Source organism: Pseudorasbora parva, chromosome 23 (genome assembly GCF_024679245.1).
Source record: "Pseudorasbora parva isolate DD20220531a chromosome 23, ASM2467924v1, whole genome shotgun sequence".
Classification (NCBI taxonomy): Eukaryota; Metazoa; Chordata; class Actinopteri; order Cypriniformes; family Gobionidae; genus Pseudorasbora; species Pseudorasbora parva.
Window position 1 is genome coordinate 17251781 of NC_090194.1, and position 25768 is coordinate 17277548.

Genomic DNA, 25768 nt, shown 5'->3' on the forward strand with positions numbered 1-25768 from the left:
AATAATGTGAATGGATAACAACTCTTGATATATTAGGAAGCAAGTGAACATTGTGTCCTCAAAGTTGATGTGTTAGAATCAGGAAAAATGAGCAAGCGTAAAGATTTGCACGAGTCTGACAAGGGCCAAATTGTGATGGCTAGACAACTGGGTCAGAGCATCTCCAAAACTGCAGCTCTTGTGAGGTGTTCCCAAAAGTATCTACTAAAAGTGGTCTAAGGAAGGAACAGTGGTGAACCGGTGACTGGGTCATGGGTGGCCAAGGCTCATTGATGCACGTGGGGATGGCTGGCCTGTGTGGTCCGATCAAACAGACAAACTACTGTAGCCCAAATTTCTCAAGAAGTTAATGCGGATTCTGATAGAAAGGTGTCAGAATACAAAATTCAGAGTGCATCACAGTTTGTTGCGTATGAGGCTGCATGGCCACAGACCAGTCAGGGTGTGCATGCTGACCCCTGTTCACGGTCTAAATCGCCAATAGTGGGCATGTGAGCATCCGAACTTGACCTCAGAGCAATGAAAGAATGTGGCCTGGTCTGATGAATCATGTTTTCTTTTACATTACATGGATGGCCGGGTATGTGTGCTTCGCTTACCTGGGAAACACATGGCAACAGGATGCACTATGGGAAGACGGCGAGCTGGCAAGCCGTTGGAGGCAGTGTGATATTTTGGGCAATGTTCTGCTGGGAAACCTTGGGCCCTGCCATCCATGTGGATGTTACTTTGACATGTAACCCCTACCTCAGAATTGTTGCAGACCATGTACACCCTTTCATGGAAATGGTATTGCCTAATGGCTGTGACCTCTTTTAGCAGGATAATGAGCCCTGCCACAAAGCAAAAATGGTTCAGGAATGTTTGAGTAGCACAACAATGAGTTTGAGGTATTGACTTGGCCTCAAAATTCCCCAGATCTCAGCCCAATCGAGCATCTGTGGTATGTGCTGAACAAACAAGTCTGATCTATGGAGGACACACCTTGCAACTTACAAAACTTAAAGGATCTGCTGCTAACATCTCGATTTCAGATACCGCAGCACACCTTCAGGGATATAGTGGAGTCCATTCCTCAATGGGTCAGTGCTGTTTTGGCAGCAAAAGGGGGACCAACACAATATTAGGAAGGTGCCTGATTGGTGAGCATAAGTTATAGTGTAAACATTTTTTTTTTTGGCATAAAATTTGTTACCTCACCATTCAGTTATCCTTTCCTTATCTTTGACTAAGTAGTGGTTATTAAAAACTGAAAGGTATCTAAGCTCTGTTGATGCTGTACAATGAACTAAGACTGAACACGGAATTCTATTTTTCTATTCTATTCTGTTTTTGTGCTGCATCACTTTTCAGTTCATTTGCATGTACTATTTCCATCAAATATCAAGTTATCAAAAACAGTCCATTTACAGTAGTTTACAAATTCATGAGCATATAGTTATAAGTTCTCGACACCTCTGGCTCAGCCTGGAGAATTATGGGAGCTTTTTTACGAACAGAGATGAAACTGTCTTGTCTGTGGAAAGTGATGTGTCTGCAGTCATTATACAGCGTTCTCTGACTAAGCAGAAAAAAAAACGTTGATATCCTTTCCTTGAATGTACGTTTTTGCCGTCTCTCCATTGGCTTGTGTGAGTTATATGCCAATGGATATTCAGTGGTGCTATTTTTTTAACACTCTTTTAAGCTTGACAAATCTTCTTGGCTGACTCTCTCATTCCTAGATATTATTATTTAATGATTAACTAAGATATAGAATGTTGCCAGGCTACTTTACATTCGGAAAAGATGTTGAACATGCACTCTTGAACTGTTTGGTACTATTTTATGTTATTACTTCATTGAGATATACATTTGGCTGAAAGCAGCCTGTCTACTCAAATATATCAACCGGAGGAAGAACAAACTGAAAGAAAGACAGCGCTCTGGGATGTTTCATCAAGTCTGCGGTTAAGCGCTGGCTACACCAGTCATGTGATATTTTCCTCTGTTTTATTTCAGGTGAATCCTGAGTATGACAGCACGTTCATGTTCGATAATGATTTCCCTGCTCTCCAGCCTGACGCTCCAGACCCCGGTATGATCACATTCACACTTTTTGCTATTTATGAATTCGTTTTTAATAATTTATCATGTTTTACATTAGCCTACCATTTAAAAGTTTGGTGACAGCAATAATCTTTTTAAAGAAATTAGTACTTGTATTCAGCTAGTATGCATTTAATTGATTAAAAGTTACATTAAATGTGTATATATATATATGAACAACGTGCTATTTTGCAAGTTTTCCCCCTTAGAAATCATGGAGGGGTCTGAAATAGTTATCGTAGGTGCATGTCCACTGTGAGAGACATAATCTAAAAAAAAAAGTCCAGAAATCACAATATATGATTTTTTTAACTATTTATTTGTATGATACAGCTGCAAATAAGTATTTGAACACCTGTCTATCAGCAAGAATTCTGACCCACACAGACCTGTTAGTCTGCCTTTAAAGGCGGGCGTACACGGTGCGATTTTTGCTGTCGTACGAACTCGCAGACGATTTTTTTTTCTCGGGAGAAATCAAGTGGACATCGTGGATGCTCGTATGGTCGCGGCTCGCACCGTGTGAGAGGAAATACGAGACGAGCCGAGCACGTTAAGAGCACCTCCCGACCTTACGATCATTTTTAAACATGTTTAAAAAGTTCGGGGAGTCGGCCCGATTTTTACCAGCATATGGCTGTCCCCTATTGCCAAATCATGCACAAGCACGTCACATAGGCTCAATCTATTACTATTATTAGCTCAGTGGCTGCCACATACTGCGTTCACACACACACACACACACACACACACACACACACACACACACACACACTTTCTCTCTCTCACGTGCACTCTTCTCTCTCCCTCTGGTTGTTTCCGTTAAAAGGAATGGCTGTTCTCTGCTTTTCAACAAATCATTTTCACACCTTTTTTCTTTATTTTTTGTATCTGAAGCTATATAGCAACATTGAAAGCTCCGGTGTCTGTGTTACATGAAAACTCGTGTGATCGCGGCCGGCTCGCGGTGCAAACAGTCGTGCCGTGTACCAGCTGATTTGATGCGATGATCAAATTAAATGACTCGTAGCGTCTGCAATATCTCACGACCTTCCGAGTGTCCGAATTCGCACAGTGTACGCCCGCCTTAAAATGTGCACCTCCACTCCATTTATTATCCTAAATTAGATGCACCTGTTTGAGGTCGTTAGCTGCATAAAGACACCTGTCCACCCCATATAATCAGTAAGAATCCAACTACTAACATGGCCAAGACCAAAGAGCTGTCCAAAGACACAGAGACAAATTAGAGACAAAATTGTACACCTCCACAAGGCTGGAAATGGCTACGGGAAAATTGCCAAGCAGCTTGGTGAAAAAAGGTCCACTGTTGGAGCAATCATTAGAAAATGGAAGAAGCTGAACATGACTGTCAATCTCCCTCAGACTGGGGCTCCATGCAAGATCTCACCTCGTGGGGTCTCAATGATCCTAAGAAAGGTGAGAAATCAGCCCAGAACTACACAGCAGGAGCTGGTCAATAACATGAAAAGAGCTGGGGCCACCGTTTCTTGAAATCATGCATGGCACGGAAGGTTCCCCTGCTTAAACCAGGCCCGTCTTAAGTTTGCCAATGACCATTTGCATGATCCAGAGGAGTCATTGGAGAACTTTTTGGTCATAATTCCACTAAACGTGTTTGGGGGAAGAAGAATGATGAGTACCATGCCAAGAACACCATCCCTACTGTGAAGCATGTGGGTGGTAGCATCATGCTTTGGGGGTGTTTTTCTGCACATGGGCCAGGGCAACTTCACTGTATTAAGGAGAGGATGACCGGGGCCATGTAGTTTCAGACCGCTCCATTATTTCTAAGTGGGAGAACTTGCAAAATAGCAGGGTGTTCAAATACTTAGTTTCCTCACTGTATATTAAAATTATTTTTCAAGGGTCATGTGACACTGAAGACTGGAGTAATAATTTGACAATGTAGTCAAATTAAAAAATAGTTATTTAATTTGTAATAATCAATTAATTGTAAATTTTTAAAAGTGCAATTATAGCCTGTATGGTAATGAAGCAGTTTATTCAAGCATATGAACAATTTGCTGATCATTTCTATTACTGGTTCTAGGTTCAGATCATCATCCACTTTTCCAAACCAAAGCAGCCAGAGGCATTTGGTGAGAACAGTTTATTTCTTCTCATTAAGAACTAAACTTACTAATTATTAGGGATGTCACAATTCTCAATATAATATTGAACTATTCGGTACGGCATTCACGGTTCAATACACGCTTGTGAATTGCGTTTTTTTTTCTTCCGGTTTTGCATTTAATGAATTATTATTATTTTTTTTTTCATTTTAAATATTTCTCTTGGTTTATTTAGCCTCTTTTTGAGTGTGCATGTGAGTCTATGCGCTGATGAAAGCAAATATTCAATCATTTGCACTAAAGTTAGGGGGTCTTTAGCCGTGTTTTAAAGCATTGCCAGTTAAACTTTTCATTTGCGTTTTACATGCGCTGAGTGCGCGCACTAAAAGCTTGTCAAACACACGTGATTACTCGACTAAGTAGTCTTACTGCGCTAATACTGTCAAATACACAAAAGGTTAACATATATAAACAGAGTCGGTTATGTCTAAAGTGAAAGTAAAATTGCGTATGTCTGTATATGAGATGCGAGCAGGTCTTAGCAGCGCAGCCTAGTGATTGTGAACACTTGTCCTTAAAGGGATAGTTCTCACCTCTAAAATTATGGTAATAAAACAACTAAAAACAAAGAGAAAAATCACTCACTGCTCTTGAATAAAGTATATACAGTTGCTTTCAATCAATGTATATTGCACATTCAAGACGATGTAGCTTTTGCGTTCTGCCTTTAGTCTGCGCAAGCGAGAAAAGTGCCGGAAGTAGATCTCTCACGGAATTCTGTTTACACCACGTTAGCTCCACATCATGGATTTCTTGAAAACTAACTTCAATTACTTCTCTGAGGCAAATGTGGCGTTTAACGCTCGAGGGCGCCCTCTGGCTTTCAGTATGAATTAAAAACTTTTGGGTAATCAATAATAAGAAAAAAAAAATACTTAATAATTTTTAAACTTAATAAACTTAAAAAATTATAAATTTATTGGACAATCCATGTTTTTCTTCAATGTACAGGAGTTTTTTTCCCCCCACACAGTGGATGCACAAGAGGTTCATATTTCAAATTAAAGACAGACTTTAAGAAATTGATATCACAGATAAACAACACACACATACATATTTTTTTAAATGTGTATATATATTTATTTATTTATTTATTTATTACAATAAGTTTTATGTAAAATATTACAAAAATAATAATAAGTATTAGTATTATAGTTATATTTATTCTGACAAACTCTTTTTTATTTGTAATTATGAAAATATTATTGTAATGGTAATATTTCTTATTTTTAAAAATATTTTTTAGCAGTAATAATAATCATAATAATTATTATTAGTCACATTAATATAAAAACACAAAATGTTATATATACACACACTTTTCATTTGTAAAAAATAATAATAATAACAATAATCGCATTTTAAATCGCAATCGCAATCGCAATTTTACCCAGAATAATCGCAATTATATATTTTCTCCAAATCGTGCAGCCCTACATTGCAGCATCATCTCTTTTCCTACACTGTCTGAACAGTTGGCACTAAACCCCTCCTTTCTGAGAGTCTACTCTGCTATGATTGGTCAAATGGCCCAGCATGTTGTGATTGGTTTACTCTGCTCTGATTGGTCAGATGGCACAGTCTGTTGTGATTGGTCTGCTCTGATTGGTCACATGGCCCAGTCAGTTTTGATATGTTTACTCTGATCTGATTGGTCAGATGGCCCAGTCTGCTGTGATTGGTCTGCTCTGATTGGTCACATGGCTCTGTCTGTTTTGATTGGTTTACTCTGATCTGATTGGTCAGATGGCTCAGTGTGTTTAATTGGCCTATTCTGCTATTCTGCTTTTTGGCGACAAAAACTCTATACTTTGGCCTTTTACATTTACATACAGTTTTTTTACATACTGCATGAAAGGTGATATCCGAAAAAAGCACAATAAGAACGCTATTAAGCTTAGGCATATAGCGTATCTTTTCTAAAAAAAGCATATCTACAAAAGCTTTTTATTTCAGATAAATGCTGTTCTCTTGAACTACAAAAAAATCCTTTTCTGTTCCAACTGTTTCAACATTGATAATAATCATAGATGTTTCTTGAGCAGTAAATCATCATATTAGAATGATTTCTGAAGGATATGACACTGAAGACTGGAGTAATGATGCTCAAAATTCAGCTTTGCATCACAGGAATAAATTACATTTTAAAATATATTCAAAATATATTTATTTTGAAAACAGTTATTTTATATTTTAATAATATTTCAAAATATTACAGCTTTTTTATATTTCTAATAAAACATAAATGCAGCCTTGGTGAGCAGAAGAGACTTATTTAAAAGCATACAATCTTAGCGTTATAAAATGTTTGACCGGTAGTGTATAAAAGAGTGCCTGTTTTTCCCCCAAAATTTTTTTTGCTGTTCCTTATGACAGTTTTTGTTTTCAGAGCACATTAGCACAGATTGCTGTAGATCAGAGCGACACAGAGGGATCCTTTGTTAGGCACAGTTCATTATCTCAGTTTTCGTGCCTCGTGGCCCCTGTGAAGCAGTGCTAATAAACTATTTCCCCGTGTTTAATCGTGCTGTGTGTAGAAATTGATTGTGCAACCAGAACGGGGACACCTCGGGAGAGTGTTAGCTGAAAGGAAAGGACTCAATGATTTTATATTCCAAATCAGATGAAGGTTTTACTAGCATCTTACTTCCATTGGTGTACTATGTAAAATATTTATAAAATAACTGGTTTATATTTATTATAATTTATGTATGATTGAGTTATCTGTAACCAAAACATTGTTTAGACACTTAAAGGAGTAGTTCACTTTAAAATGAAAATTACCTCATGATTTACTCACCCTCAAGCTATTCTAGGTGTATATGACTTTCTTCTTTCTGATGAACACAATCAGAGTTATATTAATAAATATCCAGACGCTTCCAAGCTTTATAATAGCAGTAATGGGTTCCATTGAGTTTGAAGCTCAAGAAAGAACATCCATCCATAATAGATGTACTCCACATAGCTCCGGGGGTTAGTACAAGTGAAAATCTGATGTGAAAATTCGGTTAATTCAGACAAAGTTTGGGACTTTGTAATAAAAAATTGAGAAGTTTCAACATTAGCACGCACACTCTAACTATCGATTAATGATTGAGAGTATTCTTACATATAATATGGTTTCATGGTATGGCAATTTAACATTTAAACAGAAGAACAAACTTTCACAAATAATTAATTAATGGACACAAACAACAGCCACTTAAGGGCTTGTTTGATTGTTTTATGGAAACAACTGCAATTGCGATTTTTAAAGGAGTGATGAATTGAGAAATCAACTTTCCCTTGAGCCTTTGGTATATAAAAGGTCATGGTAATATAAGAATATCCTGTAAGTTTCGGAGCTGAAAACTTCCTTGTTAGTAAAAGGAAAGCTTTTATAGAAACCAGGCCCAGAAAATGAGGCTCTCAAATCAATGACGTATTAGAAGGGTGAAACTTAGCAGAAGATAGCAAGATAATCGTTTGTAATCAAGTCACAGGAGCGGTCGACACTGGATTTGCAGACATACAGTGGGGCAAAAAAGTATTGTGCAAGTTCTCCCACTTAAAAAAGATGAGAGAGGCCTGAAATTTTCATCACAGATACGCTTCAACTATGAGAGACAGAATGAGAAAAAAATCCAGAAAATTACATTGTCTGATTTTTAAAGAATTTATTAGCAAATTATGGTGGAAAATAAGTATTTGGTCAATAACAAAAGTTAATCTCAATACTTTGTTATAAAGCATTCATTTCTTGATCTCCATAGTGTTTGAAGAGCGCGCTCGCGCATGCGTGTGGTTCATGAGTGTTCGTGGTTTGAACACTTATGAGTGTTTTTGAAAGTAAAAACCATCACCAAACATCATAAATTGACCTCAGACAACAGTATAATAATAATTAAAAAAAAGCCAGTTCATGACACCTTTAAAGATCATACTCGCCTCCTCCATTCTACTTTTGAATTGCTCCCATTTGGGCATAGACTAAAAATTTCTTTGGCCAGAAGAAAGGTGTATAAAAATAGTCTGTCCCAAGGGCAGTGATTATCTTAAATCATACAGTTTTCTAAAGTGTAAGTGATAAAATAGAACGGCTGGCATTATAGCGTGTGATGGTGTTTTTTTTCTTCTTTGAAACAGTGACTAGTTGTTAGCCTAGAAATCTAGACGCACCCTAGCGGCAGCAAATTTAATCTGCCCGTGAGTGTCGTCTAGCAACTCTCAATACCCTTCTGAGCTGTATTCGCCTAACTCTTGCCGGGCCAATCACATCGTGTATAAAGTCGGTGGGCGGGGCCATAATGATGACGGCCGAGTTGCGCTTGCGTGCTTCTAGTAAACACAGAAACTGGTGAACGGCGGTCTTTCAAATCAGCTTTGACCACGACTCTGGAAGACTTGGAGTTAAGCTTTTCTCTGAGAAAAGGACAAAGAACGGCACTGAAGTCATTCTTAAAAAGGGAAGATGTGTTTCGGAGTTTTGCTGACCGGATACGGCGAATGTTTAATCTATCAACGAGCTCTGTTTCACCTTCGTTGCTCTGGTTGGTGGTAGCGCTATCCTATCGCGTGCAGAGGGAGTTTGAAAGACAACCGTTTATCCCGCCCCTCGGATTGAGCCCTGTCAATGGTGAGTTTCCAGACCAAACATCTTGATGTGGGTCTGGCTTGTCAGGCTAACTAGTTGTATAATTTTGTAAATTTTGAAATTTGTGTTGAAAATGTGCAATGTTTTTAAGCAGTAATGTGACTGTATCAACAGTGTCAAATATACATTTCCATAAAGTTCAACTCAACTTCTGAGATTTCAACAACAACAACAAAAAAATTGTTTATAATTGTAAAAAAAGAAAAGAAAAGAAAAGTAGAAGAAAGTGACCTACTCCTTTTAAAGCAAGGGTCTCAAACTCAACTTACCTGGGGGCCGTTGGAGGTAGAGTCTGGGTCAAGCTTAGCCGCTTTTTTTGCAGTGCAGTGTTCCACAAAAAAAGCTATTTTTATTTTTTTCAGTTTTTTTTTTAAATATAGCCTACAGAAATTAAATCATTATGTAATAATGAATGATTTAAATTGTATTTAAAATAGAAGACTAATTTAAAGCAAGGCTGTAACCTTGCTTTTTTGGCTGTAAAGTAAATTGATTACATCTGCAGCTTAAAAAGACAAATCAGACAAAGTGTGATATTGTCAATATATTTAATTACTTTACAGATGAGTTTTGTCTGTTTGAGGCCATGTCATATGGTTAACACTAGGTGGTGCTGTTATCAAAGAAGTAAATACTATAGATAAGTCTGTAAAAAAATAGTTCAGGCCTCTTATATGTGCAAACAGTGATTGCCACTACGACATGTCTTGTGAGAGAGACACCATTAGATTGTCTAGTACCCTGATTTCCATGATCCCTAGTGCTTTCCATTTTATCTCCTTCATGCTGGTACATTTTATGCACTATTATTTAGGGCAGAAGAGAACTTTACAGTCGGCTGTTCTGAAACGGCACCTGTGTGTGCAACCATCCAATTAGTGGCGTAGCAGAAGAGGCCACAAACACACAGACCCTGCCAACTGACGCTCAACTCTAATGCACTGGGATCTGACATTGTTTTCAAAGTAGTAAGAATAGCGCTCAAGGCACAAACAAGTCAAGGACGCTTAATAGAGAGAACTGGCTGCCCCACATAAAGCCTGAAAGAGGAGACTTTGGAAAGTTTGCAGGCACAGCTGTTGGGTTTCATCCAGGGCTGAGCAGAGACTAAAGTACGCTTTGAATTTATTCATAACTCTGCCGAGTGATTGTCGAAGGTGAAATGTAACGTGTACACTGTATGTTTTATGATGAAATGCTATGTAGATCATGACGGCAGAAGGAAAGTGAGCTGGAAGGATGTTTGATATATAGAGTGCCAGATACAGATCACAAACAGACAGACAAGGCAGACTTGATGTTTAGTAGACAGATGAACAGACCGGCCAGCAGAGATAGATAGACAGACAGAGTTGGGTCATCACATGATGAGGTGCACAGTGTGCAGAAGTCACCAACTTTCTGCAGTAATTAACTACAGACCTCCAATCTTCTGGGTTTGGCGGTTGCCAGGAGACAGGAGAACGGTACTTGCCTGACGGTAATGTGCCAAGTGTAAAGTTTGTTGAAGGGGGGAATTATAGTGTGGGGTTGTTTTCCAGAGGTTGGGCTTGGCCCCTTGGTTCCAGTGAAAATAACTTTTAATAATTCAGCATAAATACATTTTGGAGAATTTCATGCTCCCAACTTTGTGGGAATAGTTTGGGGATGGCCACTTCCTGTTCTAATATGACTTAAAGGAACACTCCACTTTAAAAAAAGAATAGGCTCATTTTCCAAGTCCCTTAGAGTTAAACAATTGAGTTTTACCGTTTTTTAATCTATTCAGCCGATCTCTGTATCTGGCAGTAGCACTTTTAGCGTGGCTTAGCATACATCATTGAATCAGATTAGACCATTAGCATCGCTCTCAAAAATGACTAACAACTTTATTTTTTCAAAGATAATATTTTCCCATTTAAAACATTACTATTCTGTAGTTACATCGTGTACTAAGACCAACGGAAAATTTAAAGTTTTGATTTTTAGACCGATTATAGACTATTCTCTCATTCCTGTGTAATAATCAGGGAACTTTGCTGCCATACAATGGGTGCAGCAGCGCAGTGATATTTAGCAGAAAATAGTACCTAGCTATATTGGCCTAAAAAAATTGTGTGTTTTTCATTTTCAGTTGGTCTTAGTACACGATGTAACTACAGAAGAGTCAAGTTTTAAATAGGAAAAGATAGTAAAAGTCTTTTGAGTGCGATGCTAATGGTCTAATCTGATTCAATTATGTATGCTAAACTACGCTAAAAGTGCTACTGCCAGATACAGAGATCGGCTGAATGGATTCAAAAACGGTAAAACTTAACTGTTTAACTCTAATGGACTCGGAAAATGAGCATATTTTCAAAAAAAGTGGAGTGTTCCTTTAATATAAAACAAGGTCCATAAAGACATGGATGAGTGAGTTTGGTGTAGAGGATCTTCATTTGCGTCCTTACCTCAATCCGATAGAACAGCTTTGGGATGAATTAGAGTGGAGACTGCAAGCCAGGCCTTCTCATCCAACATCAGTGCCTGACCTCACAAATGCACTTCTAGAAGAATGGTTACAAATTCCCATAAACACACTTCTAAACCTTGTGAAAAGCCTTCCTAGTAGAGTTGAAGGGGTTAAATCTGCAAAGGGTGAGCCAACTCGAAACCCTACAGATTAAGAATGGGATGTCATTAAAGTTGATGTGCATGTAAAGGTAAGCGTCCCAAAACTTTTGGCAATATAGTGTAAATAGACAGACAGACAGACAGACAGACAGACAGATGGGCATGTAGATAGATAGATGTATAGATCTAAGGGTATTGTTTTTACTTTTTAGGGGAAGCTTTAACCAAATGTGTTGTTTTCCTGTTTGTTTTCAGTAAGGTCATGTGCTTCCACCCCTGGTCTGACATCACCCTCCCTCTAATGCAGCCTGCAGATATCCGCAAAGTGATTGACAAGTGGGCAGATCTAATTGTAGAGCTGGGTGCTGCGTACACATGGGTGCAGGTTTGTACATCTCATCCTCTCTTCTATTTTTTGTGCACCTGTTACTTTGCATTTACAAGCAAAACACTTACAGTACATTTATTCTGCACTAAAATGCTGGCTGAAAACACATGACTCATTCTAAAAAATGAGACATGATCTTTTTCTTAATGTGACTCTCTCTGGGGTGGAGGGAGGCAGGGGGTGTAGCAACTTAATGAAACTTTTGCACCATTTGTTGCCAGAAGAAACTTTCCCTGTAGGAGTGATGGAGTCACAGGGACGTGATTGCATAAGAGTGTGTGTTTAAAGGAGTCAGAGGCAGGGACACCGCTCGATTGGGTTCTGTCCCAGTCTTCCTTATCAGCTCTAATTGGATCAATTGGGAGATGCTCTTCAGTCAGGGCGTCTCTGCGCTGATCAATGGCAGGCAGTGTGGAGCGCTCATCTGGCCTCTCTGGACACATTAATGCTCCTGCAAGGGAATAATGGAGCACTTCAAAGGGTTCCAGGGATATGAATGCAGTGAATTAAAATGTTTGTGCCTAAAGATAGTTAACTTATGAGGGTGAGAGAGTTCCTGTGCCTCAATTGCTTTTTGAAAGACTATAGATTCAGTTTAACTAAGGAATTCTGCTTAATGGTACAGAACCCTATGCACTTAATCATTTTATGTTTTTCTCTGAAGCCCACTTATAATGTTAGTTATATTTCTTAAATCAAAAACAGCCATATTTTAGTTTTATATGACTATTTTACAGCCTTTTTGACACTTCTGTAGATAAAGGACCTCTATTGTGATTGGCTAACCTTCATATAAGGATTTTGTCCTCTAATTTTTGTACAGTATGTGCCATATCATCATTGTCAATAGTAAATATATAATATATATATATATATTGTTATACATCTCCATATCTCCACTGTCCCATGGTCATGTTCACATGAATGGATGTGAATAGAACCAAATATTATGTGACTGTTGGGTTTTTGGATAATTGCAGGCAAGTTGTTGATGGCCAGTTACTTCAATACTTCTCCATGTAACAAGATATGTCCCGTATTGGGGGAAAAGGCACTTTTTACATTATTTTGGGGACAGACAGACAGACAGACAGACAGACAGACAGACAGACAGACAGACAGACAGACAGACAGACAGACAGACTGAATGATAGACAGACTGACTGACTGACTGACTGACTGACAGACAGACAGACAGACTGACTGACTGACTGACTGACTGATAGACAGATTGACAGACAGACAGACAGATATACAGACATACAGATAGATAGACAGACTGATAGACAGACGGATATACAGACAGACAGATAGATAGAGAGACTGATAGACAGACTAATAGACAGACAGACTGATAGACAGACTGATAGACCGACAGATAGACACAGATAGACAGATAGACACAGATATACAGACTGATAGACAGATAGACAGATAAACAGACAGACAGACAGATAGACAGACTGATAGACTGACAGACAGACAGATAGACAGACTGATAGACTGACAGACAGACAGACAGACAGACAGACAGACTGATAGACAGACAGACAGACAGATAAAGTGTAACCTAAATAAATTCAGCCAAACGTATTGATGAAACACAACACTGTCACTGTGATCAATGGCAGGTGTACACCAACTAGTTCTGCAGTTTTCCAACAAACAGATAAGAGGAGGACACTCATCGACTACCACACAACACAGTCAATACCAAATAATACAAGAAGAGTGTATTCTCCTGGAGTGCAGAAATACAATAAACATTACAGTTACAAATGTCTTCCGATGCACTTTGGTGCTATGGTGTATATATAGCAAAGAGTTCAATCAGTTAAAATGATCTTCATTAACAAAAGTACAGGGTGTATTCAAGTGGATTCAAAAATGACACTTATCCCTGAACCCCAATCAGTACAGCAAAAATATAATGATAGCAAATGCAATTGTAATGGTCTTGTTACCATTGTTGTGTTTTGCATGCTGAAGTCTGTTGAAGGATACGGCAAATATTATTATTATAATATTCTGTGTGTGACTTAAGCATGATCAATTGATTTCCTTTGAAATCAAATAACTGTTTTTCTTGTTGCATTGCTGCATCAATAGGAAGATAATTGCAATAATATAATTTAAGTTCCAGGTGCCAAAGGTTTTTGCTTTTTGCTGACAAATGCCCTGAGTCACAGGCAAAGTGCTACTCATGCACATGAGTGACAATCAAGCAGTGTGGATTATCAAAGATGCTATCTAAGAGAATCGTGAGATTTTTGGCATGCTAAATATTCGGACCTGTTGGCGATTCAAAATCTTGCCGTGTGAAATGTGTTCTGACTGAAAAATACATTGGCGATGAGCTTCAGTCAACGAAAGAGCAAGATTCAGGGCAGTAGGCGGTTCAGAGAGGAGTTCTAGAACAGAATATCAGTATTTGAATATATATATATATATCTACAATTCTATCAAACAGAAACAAAGCACAAACATTTGCTTGACCAGCTGCCACAGCAGCATATTGTAAAAATGATTTATTTACCTCAAACTGAACACAAAATCCTTACTCCCTGTGTCTCCCCAACCATTTCCTCTGCCACAATCAGTTTTCTTTTTCTCCTTTTCGGTGCAAATCAGCACTCAGACAATTTGGATAGCAAACTTTCTGCAGTTTATCATTTTTAATAACAATTCCAGTCTCGCGCAAGAACTCCGGTCTGACGCACATTGATCTCGCATTGTTTACTTGTCACATCCTGTGCGTTTGGTTGTGAAACGAAGTTTTACCACTAGAGAGTTGTTAGTGATTCTTCCTATTGAGAAGTCATGCAATGTGAACCCCCCCTGTCCATTCTGCTGTGCGAACACAGCAGTGACTGAATGTTACCCCAGATAGTCATGCAGTGTGAATAGAGCAGTGATCCGAAGAGTTTGAAAACCGTGCAGTGTGAACTCGGCATTAGCAAAGAACAACTGTGGGATTTGACTCGCGTACGGCCATTACCGGAAGCCAGTGATTATAGTTATATTATATCCAGCAGCCATTTCACCCTGTAGCCCAAGACTGGTTTCCCACTGAAGCTAAGCAGGGCTGAGCCTGGCCAGTACCTTGATGGGAGACCAACTGGGAAAACCAGGTAGCTGCTGGTAGAGGTGTTAGTGAGGCCAGCAGGGGGTGCTCACCCTGTGGTCTGTGTGGGTCCTAACGCCCCAGTATAGTGATGGGGACACTATACTGTCAGAGAGCACCGTCCTTCGGATGAGACGTTAAACCGAGGTCCTGACTCTCTGTGGTCGTTAAAAATCCCAGGATGTTCTTCGATAAAGAGTAGGGGTGTAACCCTGGCATCCTGGCCAAATTTGCCCACTGGCCTCTGTCCATCATGGCCTCCTAATCTTCCCCCTATTCTGATTGGCTTAATCACTCGGTCTCCTCTCCACCAATCAGCTGGTGTGTGGTGAGCGTTCTGGCGCAATATGGCTGCCGTCGCATCATCCAAGTGGATGCTGCACATTGGTGGTGGTTGAGGAGATTCCCCCTTCTATGTAAAAGCGCTTTGAGTGTCTAGAAAAGCGCTATATAAATGTAATGAATTATTATTATTATTATAGTTATAAATATGGATAATTTTAGCTTCAGAAGGCCGTTATTAACCCACAAAGCCGTATGGATTACTTTTATGATGGATGGATGCACTTTTTTTGGGCTTCAAAATCTAGGGTACCATTTACTCCCATCATAAGGTTAGCCAGTATATTTTTTAATATAACTCTGATTGTATTTGCCTGAAAAAAGAAAGTCATTTACACAAAGGACGGCTTAAAGGGGGAGTAAATCATGGGAAAAGTGTCATTTTTTAATTGAACTTTCCCGTTAAAGGAGCCGCCCCTTAAAAACTTGTCATTTCAGACAGAGGGTCAGAATGATGGTTGAAACTAATGGCTTTACCACATATACATTATTTTGTGCATAAAACTTTATTACCATTATAAGTGAACCCTTACGGAACATGTATAAAAAAAATCATGAATTTAGTGTACAGCAGAGTTCAGCTCAGTCAGAGAAGCATCTTCAGGGACGTTGCTACAATTTCCCCCCACTAGAGCCTATTGGTTACCGACTCCTCCAGATAACACCGGTGGTCATCTCCTCTCTGTTAAACACATCAGAGTATGTGTTTTGCCTCGTCTTTGCGATTTACAGACCCCGAAGAGCGGTGACTTTGGCCGAGTCAATATTTATCAAGTGGAGTAGTCAAGGACAGATCCTGCTCAAATCCTTTTATATCACCCTTGAGGGAGGTGCCAGGAAGTCTTAAAACTCCCTTCGACAGGATGTTTCCTTTTAAACGGCAACATGTGCTCTGATCTCTTCATGTCTTAATAAAAGAGTGCATGTTTTGTCTGCACCTGTCTGTCCGCAGCATGTTTTGGGTTGTTTCTGTACACTTGTATAATGTTTGCTGTGGTTTGTTATGTCTGGGTTCTTTGACAGGACGTAATGTGTCTTTCTCTTGTGTTTCAGATCTTTGAGAATAAAGGAGCCATGATGGGCTGTTCAAACCCCCATCCTCACTGTCAGGTATGCCATCACCTTGTTACTTCATTGATGTCCCTCTTTCCTGCCTCATTCTACCCCTCCTCCTCCCAATTAGTGTTTGCCCCTGTCGACTCTCTGAGGCTGAGAGCTCTAGAATGCTATTCTGCAGATTAAGACATATCCGCTACAGTCTTCGACCATCTGGAATGCTCTTTTTTTAGGCTGGAACTGGTTTTTAACTGTCACCTCAGCGGAGAGACTGCTGACGAGATGGGCTAATGCAAGCATGGGCTTAAAAAGCCTGTAGACTCCAATTAGGGAACTACAGAGATGTTCCAGGAAAAGACGTCACCGAAACCGTCTTCCCACTAGAAAATTACTCACGCCTCTCAGTCTTAGAGTCAAGCTGGCTTGTCTTATGGGAATTAAGTTTTTTTTTTTTTTTAAGGAGGTCACTGAAATGGCAGTGGGGTGGAGAACATTTCTGCTTTTATCAGTTCGATAGGGTTCACTGAATGTGTTTTATTGACATCTTCATGTTTCTGCTTTAACTCAGAGCAGCAAGGAACTTCTGTTTCCTCTCGTTCCCCTTTTTCTGGCTGTCTGTCTTACCCTTGTTTCTTCTAAGCACAGGAAGCCTGTCACTGTCGTGCCGTGACAGCGCAGCAAGCCAAACTCGCTGGGTTGGCCGCACGCTGAGCTCCCTCACTGAATTCATTAAGTGTTGAAGTACGGCTGTGTGTTTCACTAGGGGGCAGTAGAGGATTTTGAGATGGTTTGACATAAAGCTCCTTTTAAAGAACTCCACTCATGTTTTCCTTATAATACTCTCTTTATAATGAACCACACCCGAGGAATGCAGGTTTAATAGTCGTACCATAGATTTATAGTTTACCACCTTTCATTTTTTTCCTCATCAAATATGATCACTGGTGCTGATGTACTTCGTAGTGAATTAACTTGTTAGGTTGTGATTGATATAGTTTAGATGGCCGGGGAAAGTAAACCTAATCAGAAGTTGCAAGAAATGTCTTTTTCATTTATAATGCAGCAACTAAAATAAATGCAAATCTAAATGCCCCCAACTGACTCCATCTTATGTTATCATTAACAAAAACTGGATGAAAACATTTTTGTGAACTGAAGTAAAATACAGTTTATGATGATAGATGAAAGTAAACAAAATATATATTTTCATAACTTCAACTAAATTTAAAGAAAAATGTCCATTAATTGACTTTACTTGTAGTTTTTGATGCATAATACAAAACTTAAAACCTTTATAACAATCCATCTGGAATAAACATTATTATTTTCTAGATAGCAACAATGTGTTATTTATTTAATATTTTGAATTAGTTTTTATTTTTATATTTTGTTTTTCATTTTAGTTTTAGTTTTATTAATTTAGTTACTTCAACTTAAATAAAAAATAAGAAATGTTGCCTTGGCAACTAACTGAAAAGGTTTTAAAAGTTTAAGATTTTTTTCTAATATTAATGTTTTATTTCAGTTAAGAACACAGCACCGTGTAAAAAAAAAAAAAAAAAAAAAAAAAAAATTAAAATGGATTTAAATTAAGTACAATCAACTTGGATATTCATGTCTTTTAAACTTTGATCACATTAACTGACTTAAAAACATAAGTTGACTCTTGTATAACTTTTAATTTTTTTGGAAAATTGCTTAACTTATTTTGATGAGTTAAAGCAATGTAAAAACATATGTGATCATAACTTACTGATCATATATTTTTTTATAATGTGGTTTTTATTAGTATAGTTAACAATGATAACAGTCAGTGGATATCAATAACAGTACAAATGTATTGACAACACATTAACTTTCACAGCCCTAACATACTAACAATGAGCTAACATAACCTGAAACTTGAAAAAAAAAAATCAGTTTTGTTAAAAATTGTATTTGCAAAATATTTGATTATTTTTTATAAACGTTAATAGACACTTTAACACCAGCACATTAGACTAGTTTCCTTGGCAACAGCTCATCCATGCATCATACTGTCAGTATGACAACACATCCACCGTGCGTCCCAGTATGTGCTGGACGTGACATCAATCACCGACCTCTAACATAAATCAACCTCCCAAAGCGCACGGGCTCAGCCCTGCGAACGCAGCCCAGATAGCATCAGCCGTAAGCCTCTCTTAAGTTTCTCATATGATTTTATCAATGGACGCAGCTAAATATGAGTAAATAAATCCCCCTGCCTGTACGTGTGTGGCCCTCCGTGGAGAGACTGGTGCTCTGTGCGGCTTAGGTCTATGTTAGCCAGCAGGAGTTGAGCTTTACCCAGCATGCCCTGGGAGAGATGGATAAGCCGCATGTATCCGGCTGCCCACCTTCTCTAGGATGAGAGTATTTGCGGAGAGGGCGCGAGCAAGAGCTTGCGATACAGCAGGCTGCCTGTGTTGATTTGTGTCTTTTTCTCTCTGTCTGTCCCACGCTTTCTCATATCATCCGTAACCACCCACCCCTGAGCAAACGCAAAACATCAGCTCAGAAAACAGAGACTCATCTTTGCCTTGAAGCGATTATCGTGGTGCTGTTTTCTGAAATTTAAAATCTGACAATCTTTTCAAAGTTTTTGCCTCTTTTCAGGGCTCATATGAATTTTTGGCTTACCTGTGAAATTGGACTTTTCAACGCAAACTAAACTGGGACTCTTATGAGATACATTGTAAATAATAATAATAAGAAAAATTATAATTAACATAGTATTTAGGACTTGTGCTAGTGGGCAGACAAGGTCCTGTTCCAGTTAGTTTCTGGAGTCATTTAACCAGTCTAAATGCAAATTGCATTAATATTTATGTTTATCCAAGTGCAATATAATTATCATCATCATTATAATTATTATGTAATAATATTCATGTGGGCCTGGTTCCACAAAAAACCCTGCTACAGCTATATTGACCTAACAAGAATTAAGGGGCCAATCACAAAGAAGGCATAATAAGTCATGCCATAATGGTTGATGGCCATATGAAGATGTTTTCAGTCAAAATAATAAGATTTAACAGTTTTGACTAATATGCAGCGCTGTTACTATACTGTATTGCTGTGGTGAGGTCATAGTAAGGTGACAATGACACACAAACAAGTTTTGTGTCAATATGTCAAAGCATTGCAGGGATACAGCCTCTGAGTTAGCTTGACACCATGACATCAATTTTGTTGATGTGTTATTGGAGAACGCTACTGAAAAGGAGAAAGTAGGTTTTTCTGAAAATTCCAAAATGGCGGAAACATTTTCATGATGGAAAATTATTAGCCTGACAAGCCAGACCCACATCAAGATGTTTGGTCTGGAAACTCACCATTGACAGGGCCCAATCCGAGGGGCGGATAAACGGTTGTCTTTCAAACTCCATCTGCACAGCGTGCACGCAAATTGGATAAAGCTGCAACCAACCAGAGCAAGGGAGGTGAAGCAGAGCTCGTTGAAAGATTAAACTTTCGCCGTATCCGGTCGGCAAAACTCAGAACACATCTTCCCTTCTTAAGAATGACTTCAGTGCCGTTCTGTTCTTTTCTCAGAGAAAAGCTTAACTCCACGTCTTCCAGAGTCGCGGTATAAGCTGATTCGAAAGACCGCCGTTCTCCAGCCTCTGTGTTTACTAGAAGCACGCAAGCGCAACTCGCCGTCATTATGTTAAGCCCCGCCCACCGACTCTATACACAATGTGATTGGCCCGACCAGAGTTTGGCGTTTGCAGCTCAGACGTGTGTTGAGAGTTGCTAGACGACACTCGCGGCAGATTAGATTTGCTGCCGGTAGGGTGCGTCTAGATTTCTAGGCTAGAAAATTATGCCATAGGGTCTAATCGAATACAAGCAACCAGAGGGTAAAATTACAGTTCCAAAGTTATTAACATAAATGTGAGTGCAAATTTGGACAGTTGATTGAGTTAGAGACAAATTTGCTATGGTGACAGTTTAGACTGTTCTCTATCCGTGTGCCAAATTTCACAACTTTCCCGCAAGCTGTTCTATGGGCTGCCATGGACTTCTAGAGCGGAAGAATAATATTGAGAAGAACGCCAATGATTACAATAGGTGCCTATGCACCTTTGGTTCTTAGCCCCTAAAAAGATATGAAGCATCTTTTAAGGTCAGGTACAGTTTAAATAAACTCTGTTCACTTTTTGGGCCACTTAAAGCATTCTGTTTGGTTTGTGATAACACTCTTAACCCTGTAAAGCAAATCGATATATCATGGTGTGACCTCTTGGCTAGCTTTTAGCTTTTGTGCCCTCAAAGTCTAGTGTGACCCCGGTATTAGGCATATAGCACTCATATCACCACTCCAGACCCCTTTAAACCAATTCCAACTTTGGCATTTAGCTTCTGTTTAGTCACTCAGGTTCACTTTTAGGTTCACTTATAATGTGTAATGTGAACACAAACCAGGTTCAGTTTATTTTTTACATTTGCATAATTACTTTGTCATCATAATTTTTACAGTTCTAAAGACTTATATTGACCGATAAGAATTATAAGTAAATATACAGTATGTTTGACTAAGGGTGAATTTATTTGATTCAAAATACAGCGAAAACAGTAATATAACGTTTTCTATATGAATATATTTTTTAAAGCTGAATTTGTATGGAATAACCTTTGCCTCAATAAAACTGAACGAAACTTTATAAAACTCAACGCAACTTTTCCAGAAACTATGAAAAATATGCCCTTACAAAATAAGAAAAACACATTGAAAAAAATAAATAAATAATTAACCCAATCGCGCATTCAGTATGCTTCATTCTTTGTTAATGTTTTTCAAAGATTCGTTTTCGCAAATCGTGGATTGTGAATGCTTTGCCAAAGATTTCGCTTGCGTTTCGCAGTTTTTCGTTTGCTCTTTTGACACAAACCTCTGGTGGGGGCGGGCTTAACAGTGATCTACTCTGATTGGATAAAGAGCTTTTGATGGACAGGTCCTCTCTGACCTGCACATATTGGAATGATCTCGCGGTGCTTTGTATTAGTTTGTAAAGATAAGCTTTCAGAGAGACATGGAGTGGCGGCGGCTTCTTCATCATCATTTTGATGGACAGGTCCTCTCTGAGAGGACCTGTCCATCAAAAGCTCTTTATCCAATCAGAGTAGATCACTGTTAAGCCCGCCCCCACGAGAGGTTTGTGTCAAAAGAGTAAAAGAAAAACTGAGAAACGCAAGCGAAATCTTTGGCAATGCGTTCACAATCCACAATTTGTGAAATCGAATCTTTGAAAAACATTAACAAAGAATGAAGCATACTGAATATCCTGTTACATTTGTGCGACTGAGTTAATTTTTTTCATTTTCAATGTGTTTTTCTTCTTTTGTAATGGCATATTTTTGATAGTTTCTGAAAAAATGTGCGTTCAGTTTTATTGAGACAAAGGTAATTCCATAAGTTTTCCGTATCATTACTCGTCTTCAGTTTCACATGGTCCTTTAGAAATCATTCTAGTATGATTTGGTGCTCCAGAAACTTCTCCTTCAGAAAAAAATTTCTGATTATTTTCAATGTTGAAAATCATTGGGCATAAAATAAATTTATAACATTTGAAGAACAGCATTTATTTGAAATAGAAATCTTTAGTAGCATTATTAATGTCTTGACTGTCATTTTTGTTGCATCATTTTCATGCATCCTTGCTGCATAAAAGTAAAACATTTTTTTTGATTAATTAAACATAAATGTGTGTAAATGTAACATTTTATTTAAATTAAAATACATATGTTTTTTTCCTCTTCATGACACATTTCTTGACTGATGCGCCTTATTCCGGACCGACTTATAGTCCGGAAAATATGGTAGTCACATTCTGACTTGTGACTTTATATCACACAATTGCGACTTTATATCTCAGAATTCTGACTTTATGACTCGCATTTTGAAAAAAAAAGTCAGAATTGTGACTTTAGTCGCAATTACTCTTTTAATTTTTTTATTTAGTGGTGGAAACAGGCTTCCATAAGTGTCAACATTATTAAGTGAAAACAAACATTTAGCAAATTTGTAATAAAACTAATACACAATTTCAAATCACATTTGATAGCTGGTTGCTAACCAATTCCCTTTTAAAAAATGTATAAGAAATGCAAATCTGACAACTAAAATTAGTCGTCTCGTGGTTATTGATTTTATCAGCTGATAGAAAAATCCATTGATGGTCTTTTTACTTGAGTTGATATTTTCACAGATATTTTTTTCTTGATATTTTCAAGAATTTGAAATCCAGAGCACAGTTTACGCAGTTTATCATTCTCTGAGAACCAACAGCAAACAATATGGCTTGATGGACAATTGTGGTTATACATTAAAGAATAAATGAAGAATAAAAGAGTTAACAATCTTCTTTTTTTAGGATTCTACTCCATTTCCTAAACCAACTCCAGTGACGGCATCTCTGGTTTATCCCAGCACAACACATTGTGTACAATGTCGTCTTATCTATGAATTTACATACGCAGCTAGGCCGATAGCAGAGAAATGGCAAGGAGAGAGATTGCCGGTCAGTTGTGAGCTGTGATTGACGTTCTCTTGGAACTCCGGCTGATGCTTTCTGAAACGGCAAGTCAACCTGCCGCTCTCCGTGGGCTCCGACGCAAGCAGGAAATAAATAGCATAAGCGTACGTCAGGAAGCGTCAATCATCTGAGCCATCTGTTAAGAACAGGCATATACAAACTCCGGAGAACTGTAGCATTCCGAAATATCGCCTCCGGCTCAGGCCTGAAAGTCATAGCACCTCGCTTCTTTTTATTATCTCTGATGTTGTCACTGCTAGAATATTTACTAACCGTGAGACGTGTTTATTTACGTTTCTTGCTTCGCTGTTCTAAAGTGATGGACCGCTGTCTGGCGTTTTATTTCGCAGAGGTTCATAAATGTGGCCTCTAGGGCTCTGGGACGGGTGCGTGAGGACTGCACGATTAGTTCCCCCTCCTCCAACGCTCCGTCCATCCCTCGTTCCCGACCCCTACTTTATCACTCCTGACATTCAAATCAGCAGCCGGAATACTGAGGAGCTGCATGAAGCGCCACACACACCGCTGACCAAACGGACCAAAACAGTGAGGAGAGAGAGATAGAGATAGAGATGGGCTTTATGATTTCCCGACGCAAAGGATTTTATTTAATTTTAGATATTTAATTGGGAAAATGGACTCTATTAAACGAGTGTTTTTCTCTTTTGTCGTCTACTGGGGCTTAATGTTTAATGCATAAGCACACCGGCCTCGTTTTCAATAGCTCTCTGAGTAAAGTGCTTACCTGTGTGAACTTTTCTAGCCTCAAAGGTTGCACGGAGCTCGGAGGGAATAGCGCTGTCATTAAGTACGCATAACTAAAGGCCTTCATGTGAACGGCGCAAAGGCAATTATGAAAATGATGATACCGAGAGGGCTTTTTTTAAGTACGGTAGTCGTCACCCTGGGCTGGAGAACCTGTTGACTTGCTGTACTCAAACACCCCACTTAAGGTATGTTCACACTGACAGCGTTTTACAACCGCAAAAATAACCAGAAGGATTTTATCTTCAGTGGGTCTTGTTCATGAAATGAAACATGAGAAGAATGAAATGCTGTGTAAATAACTGGTGAAGAACAAAATGTGACAATTCATGTTAGAATTGTTATGGACGATTGGCTATTTGAGGGAGCAGATGCGTTTTTTAAGAGTGTCTTGTACAGACCACAGTGTGTGTGTGACCACAGCATTAGTCATATAGCTCTAAAAAAACTGTATCGCAACTACACACCCCTTTAAAGCAAAATATGTATGATTTTAACTATTTTTAAAACTAACCATTGTTATACCGCTCAAAACAGTTAGTTATTGTTTGACTCTCTGGTTTTCTTGATTCACCGTGAGTAACGATTTTACCACTTCTCAGAGACAACACTATTTTGTCAAGTGGCTAACATAGCATAATGAGAGAGAGCTTTCTCCATCATTCAATATATTTCCGAATTAATTGCATTGCATTTAGCAACAGTCATTTAGTCATCCTGTTTTTATTAATATGAGTCTTATCTCTCATACCAGTCACAGAGCGAACGCACAGAGTAACATTTTAACATAACTTTCAACACACTCAAATATTTAGTATGCTTTAGTATGAACAGCGCTGCATTACCCCACATACGCAACAGAAAGTACGAACGACCGACAGCGGCATAAGCATAATAAAAGCTTTGTGCAGGTCTCTCATTAGCACTCGTGCGTCCTGCTTCATACTACTGTAACATTAATAAAACTATAAAGGAGCACGCCACTATTTTTGAAAACAGGCTAATTTTCCAACTCCCCTAGAGTTAAACAGTTTTCGAATCCATTTAGCTCATCTCTGGATCTAGCGGCAGTACTTTTAGCATCTCACTCCAAAAATGACCAACGAGTTTCGATATTGTTCCTATTTAGGACTCTTCTGTATTTACATAGTGTACTAAGACTGACAGAAAATGAAAAGTAGCAATTTTCCAGGCCAATATATTTCTATATTCTCATTACTGCATAATAATCAAGGAACTTTGCTGCTGTACCATGGGTGCAGCGGTGCAATGATATTACGCAGTGCCTCAAGTTCCTCCGCTTCACGCCGGGGTCCTGATTACTCTGTTGGGGTTTATTCTGCGATAACAGCCGGCTGGGTGTACATTATCCCTTACTTATTCAAGTGGTCACTTGAATAAGGTGTAGCTTGATGATGCTGTGAATGAGCGTGGAATCATGGGAGTTGTAGTCTTGACATCCATTATCGAATCCATTCTCTAGGTCTAGCAAAGCATCTCTGGGTATAGCGAAAGCACTTTTGGCATAAATCAATGACCCAGAGATCAGCTGAATGGATTCGATAATGGACCTCAAGACTACAACTCCCATGATTCCACGCTCATTCACAGCATCGTCAAGCTACACCTTTGATTTGATTACGTGACCTCTAGTGGCGAAACTTACATACTGTTCCTTTAAACCAAGCCAAATTGGAATGTGGTCTGAGTGGCTTACGTTTAGTCATTCAAGGTCACATTTAGGTACACTTATAAGGTGAACACAACCAGGTTTACTTTTTCACATTTGCATAATGCCAAGTATTTTTTTGTGATTACCATAAAGTAGAAATGGCATGCAAGATCGACAGATGGAACGGAATTATAAAGAAATATACAGTGTATGCTACAGGTGAAATGTTTAGGGCCAGTAAGAAAGAATTTTTTATATCAGCAGTGAGTGACTATTAGTGATGGGACAAAGGTGAGCACAATTGAACTTTATTCAAATGAGTAGGATGAGCTTATAAAACTACTAAAAATTTCAAAAGCACAACAGAAATATCTAAAAAAAACGTATTT

The 25768-nt window shown here is 38.6% G+C and overlaps 1 protein-coding gene across 2 annotated transcripts in view; it reads left to right on the forward strand.

The window, feature by feature from the left end:
- The window catches only part of galt (galactose-1-phosphate uridylyltransferase), a 189408-nt gene that overhangs the window by 1351 nt on the left and 162289 nt on the right, over nucleotides 1-25768 (forward strand). For both annotated transcript variants that reach the window (XM_067433716.1, XM_067433717.1), the window contains exons 3-6: nucleotides 2002-2077; nucleotides 4163-4211; nucleotides 11728-11857; nucleotides 16380-16436. In XM_067433716.1, the coding sequence (XP_067289817.1) occupies nucleotides 2002-2077; nucleotides 4163-4211; nucleotides 11728-11857; nucleotides 16380-16436 (312 nt within the window). The remainder of the gene's footprint in view (nucleotides 1-2001; nucleotides 2078-4162; nucleotides 4212-11727; nucleotides 11858-16379; nucleotides 16437-25768) is intronic.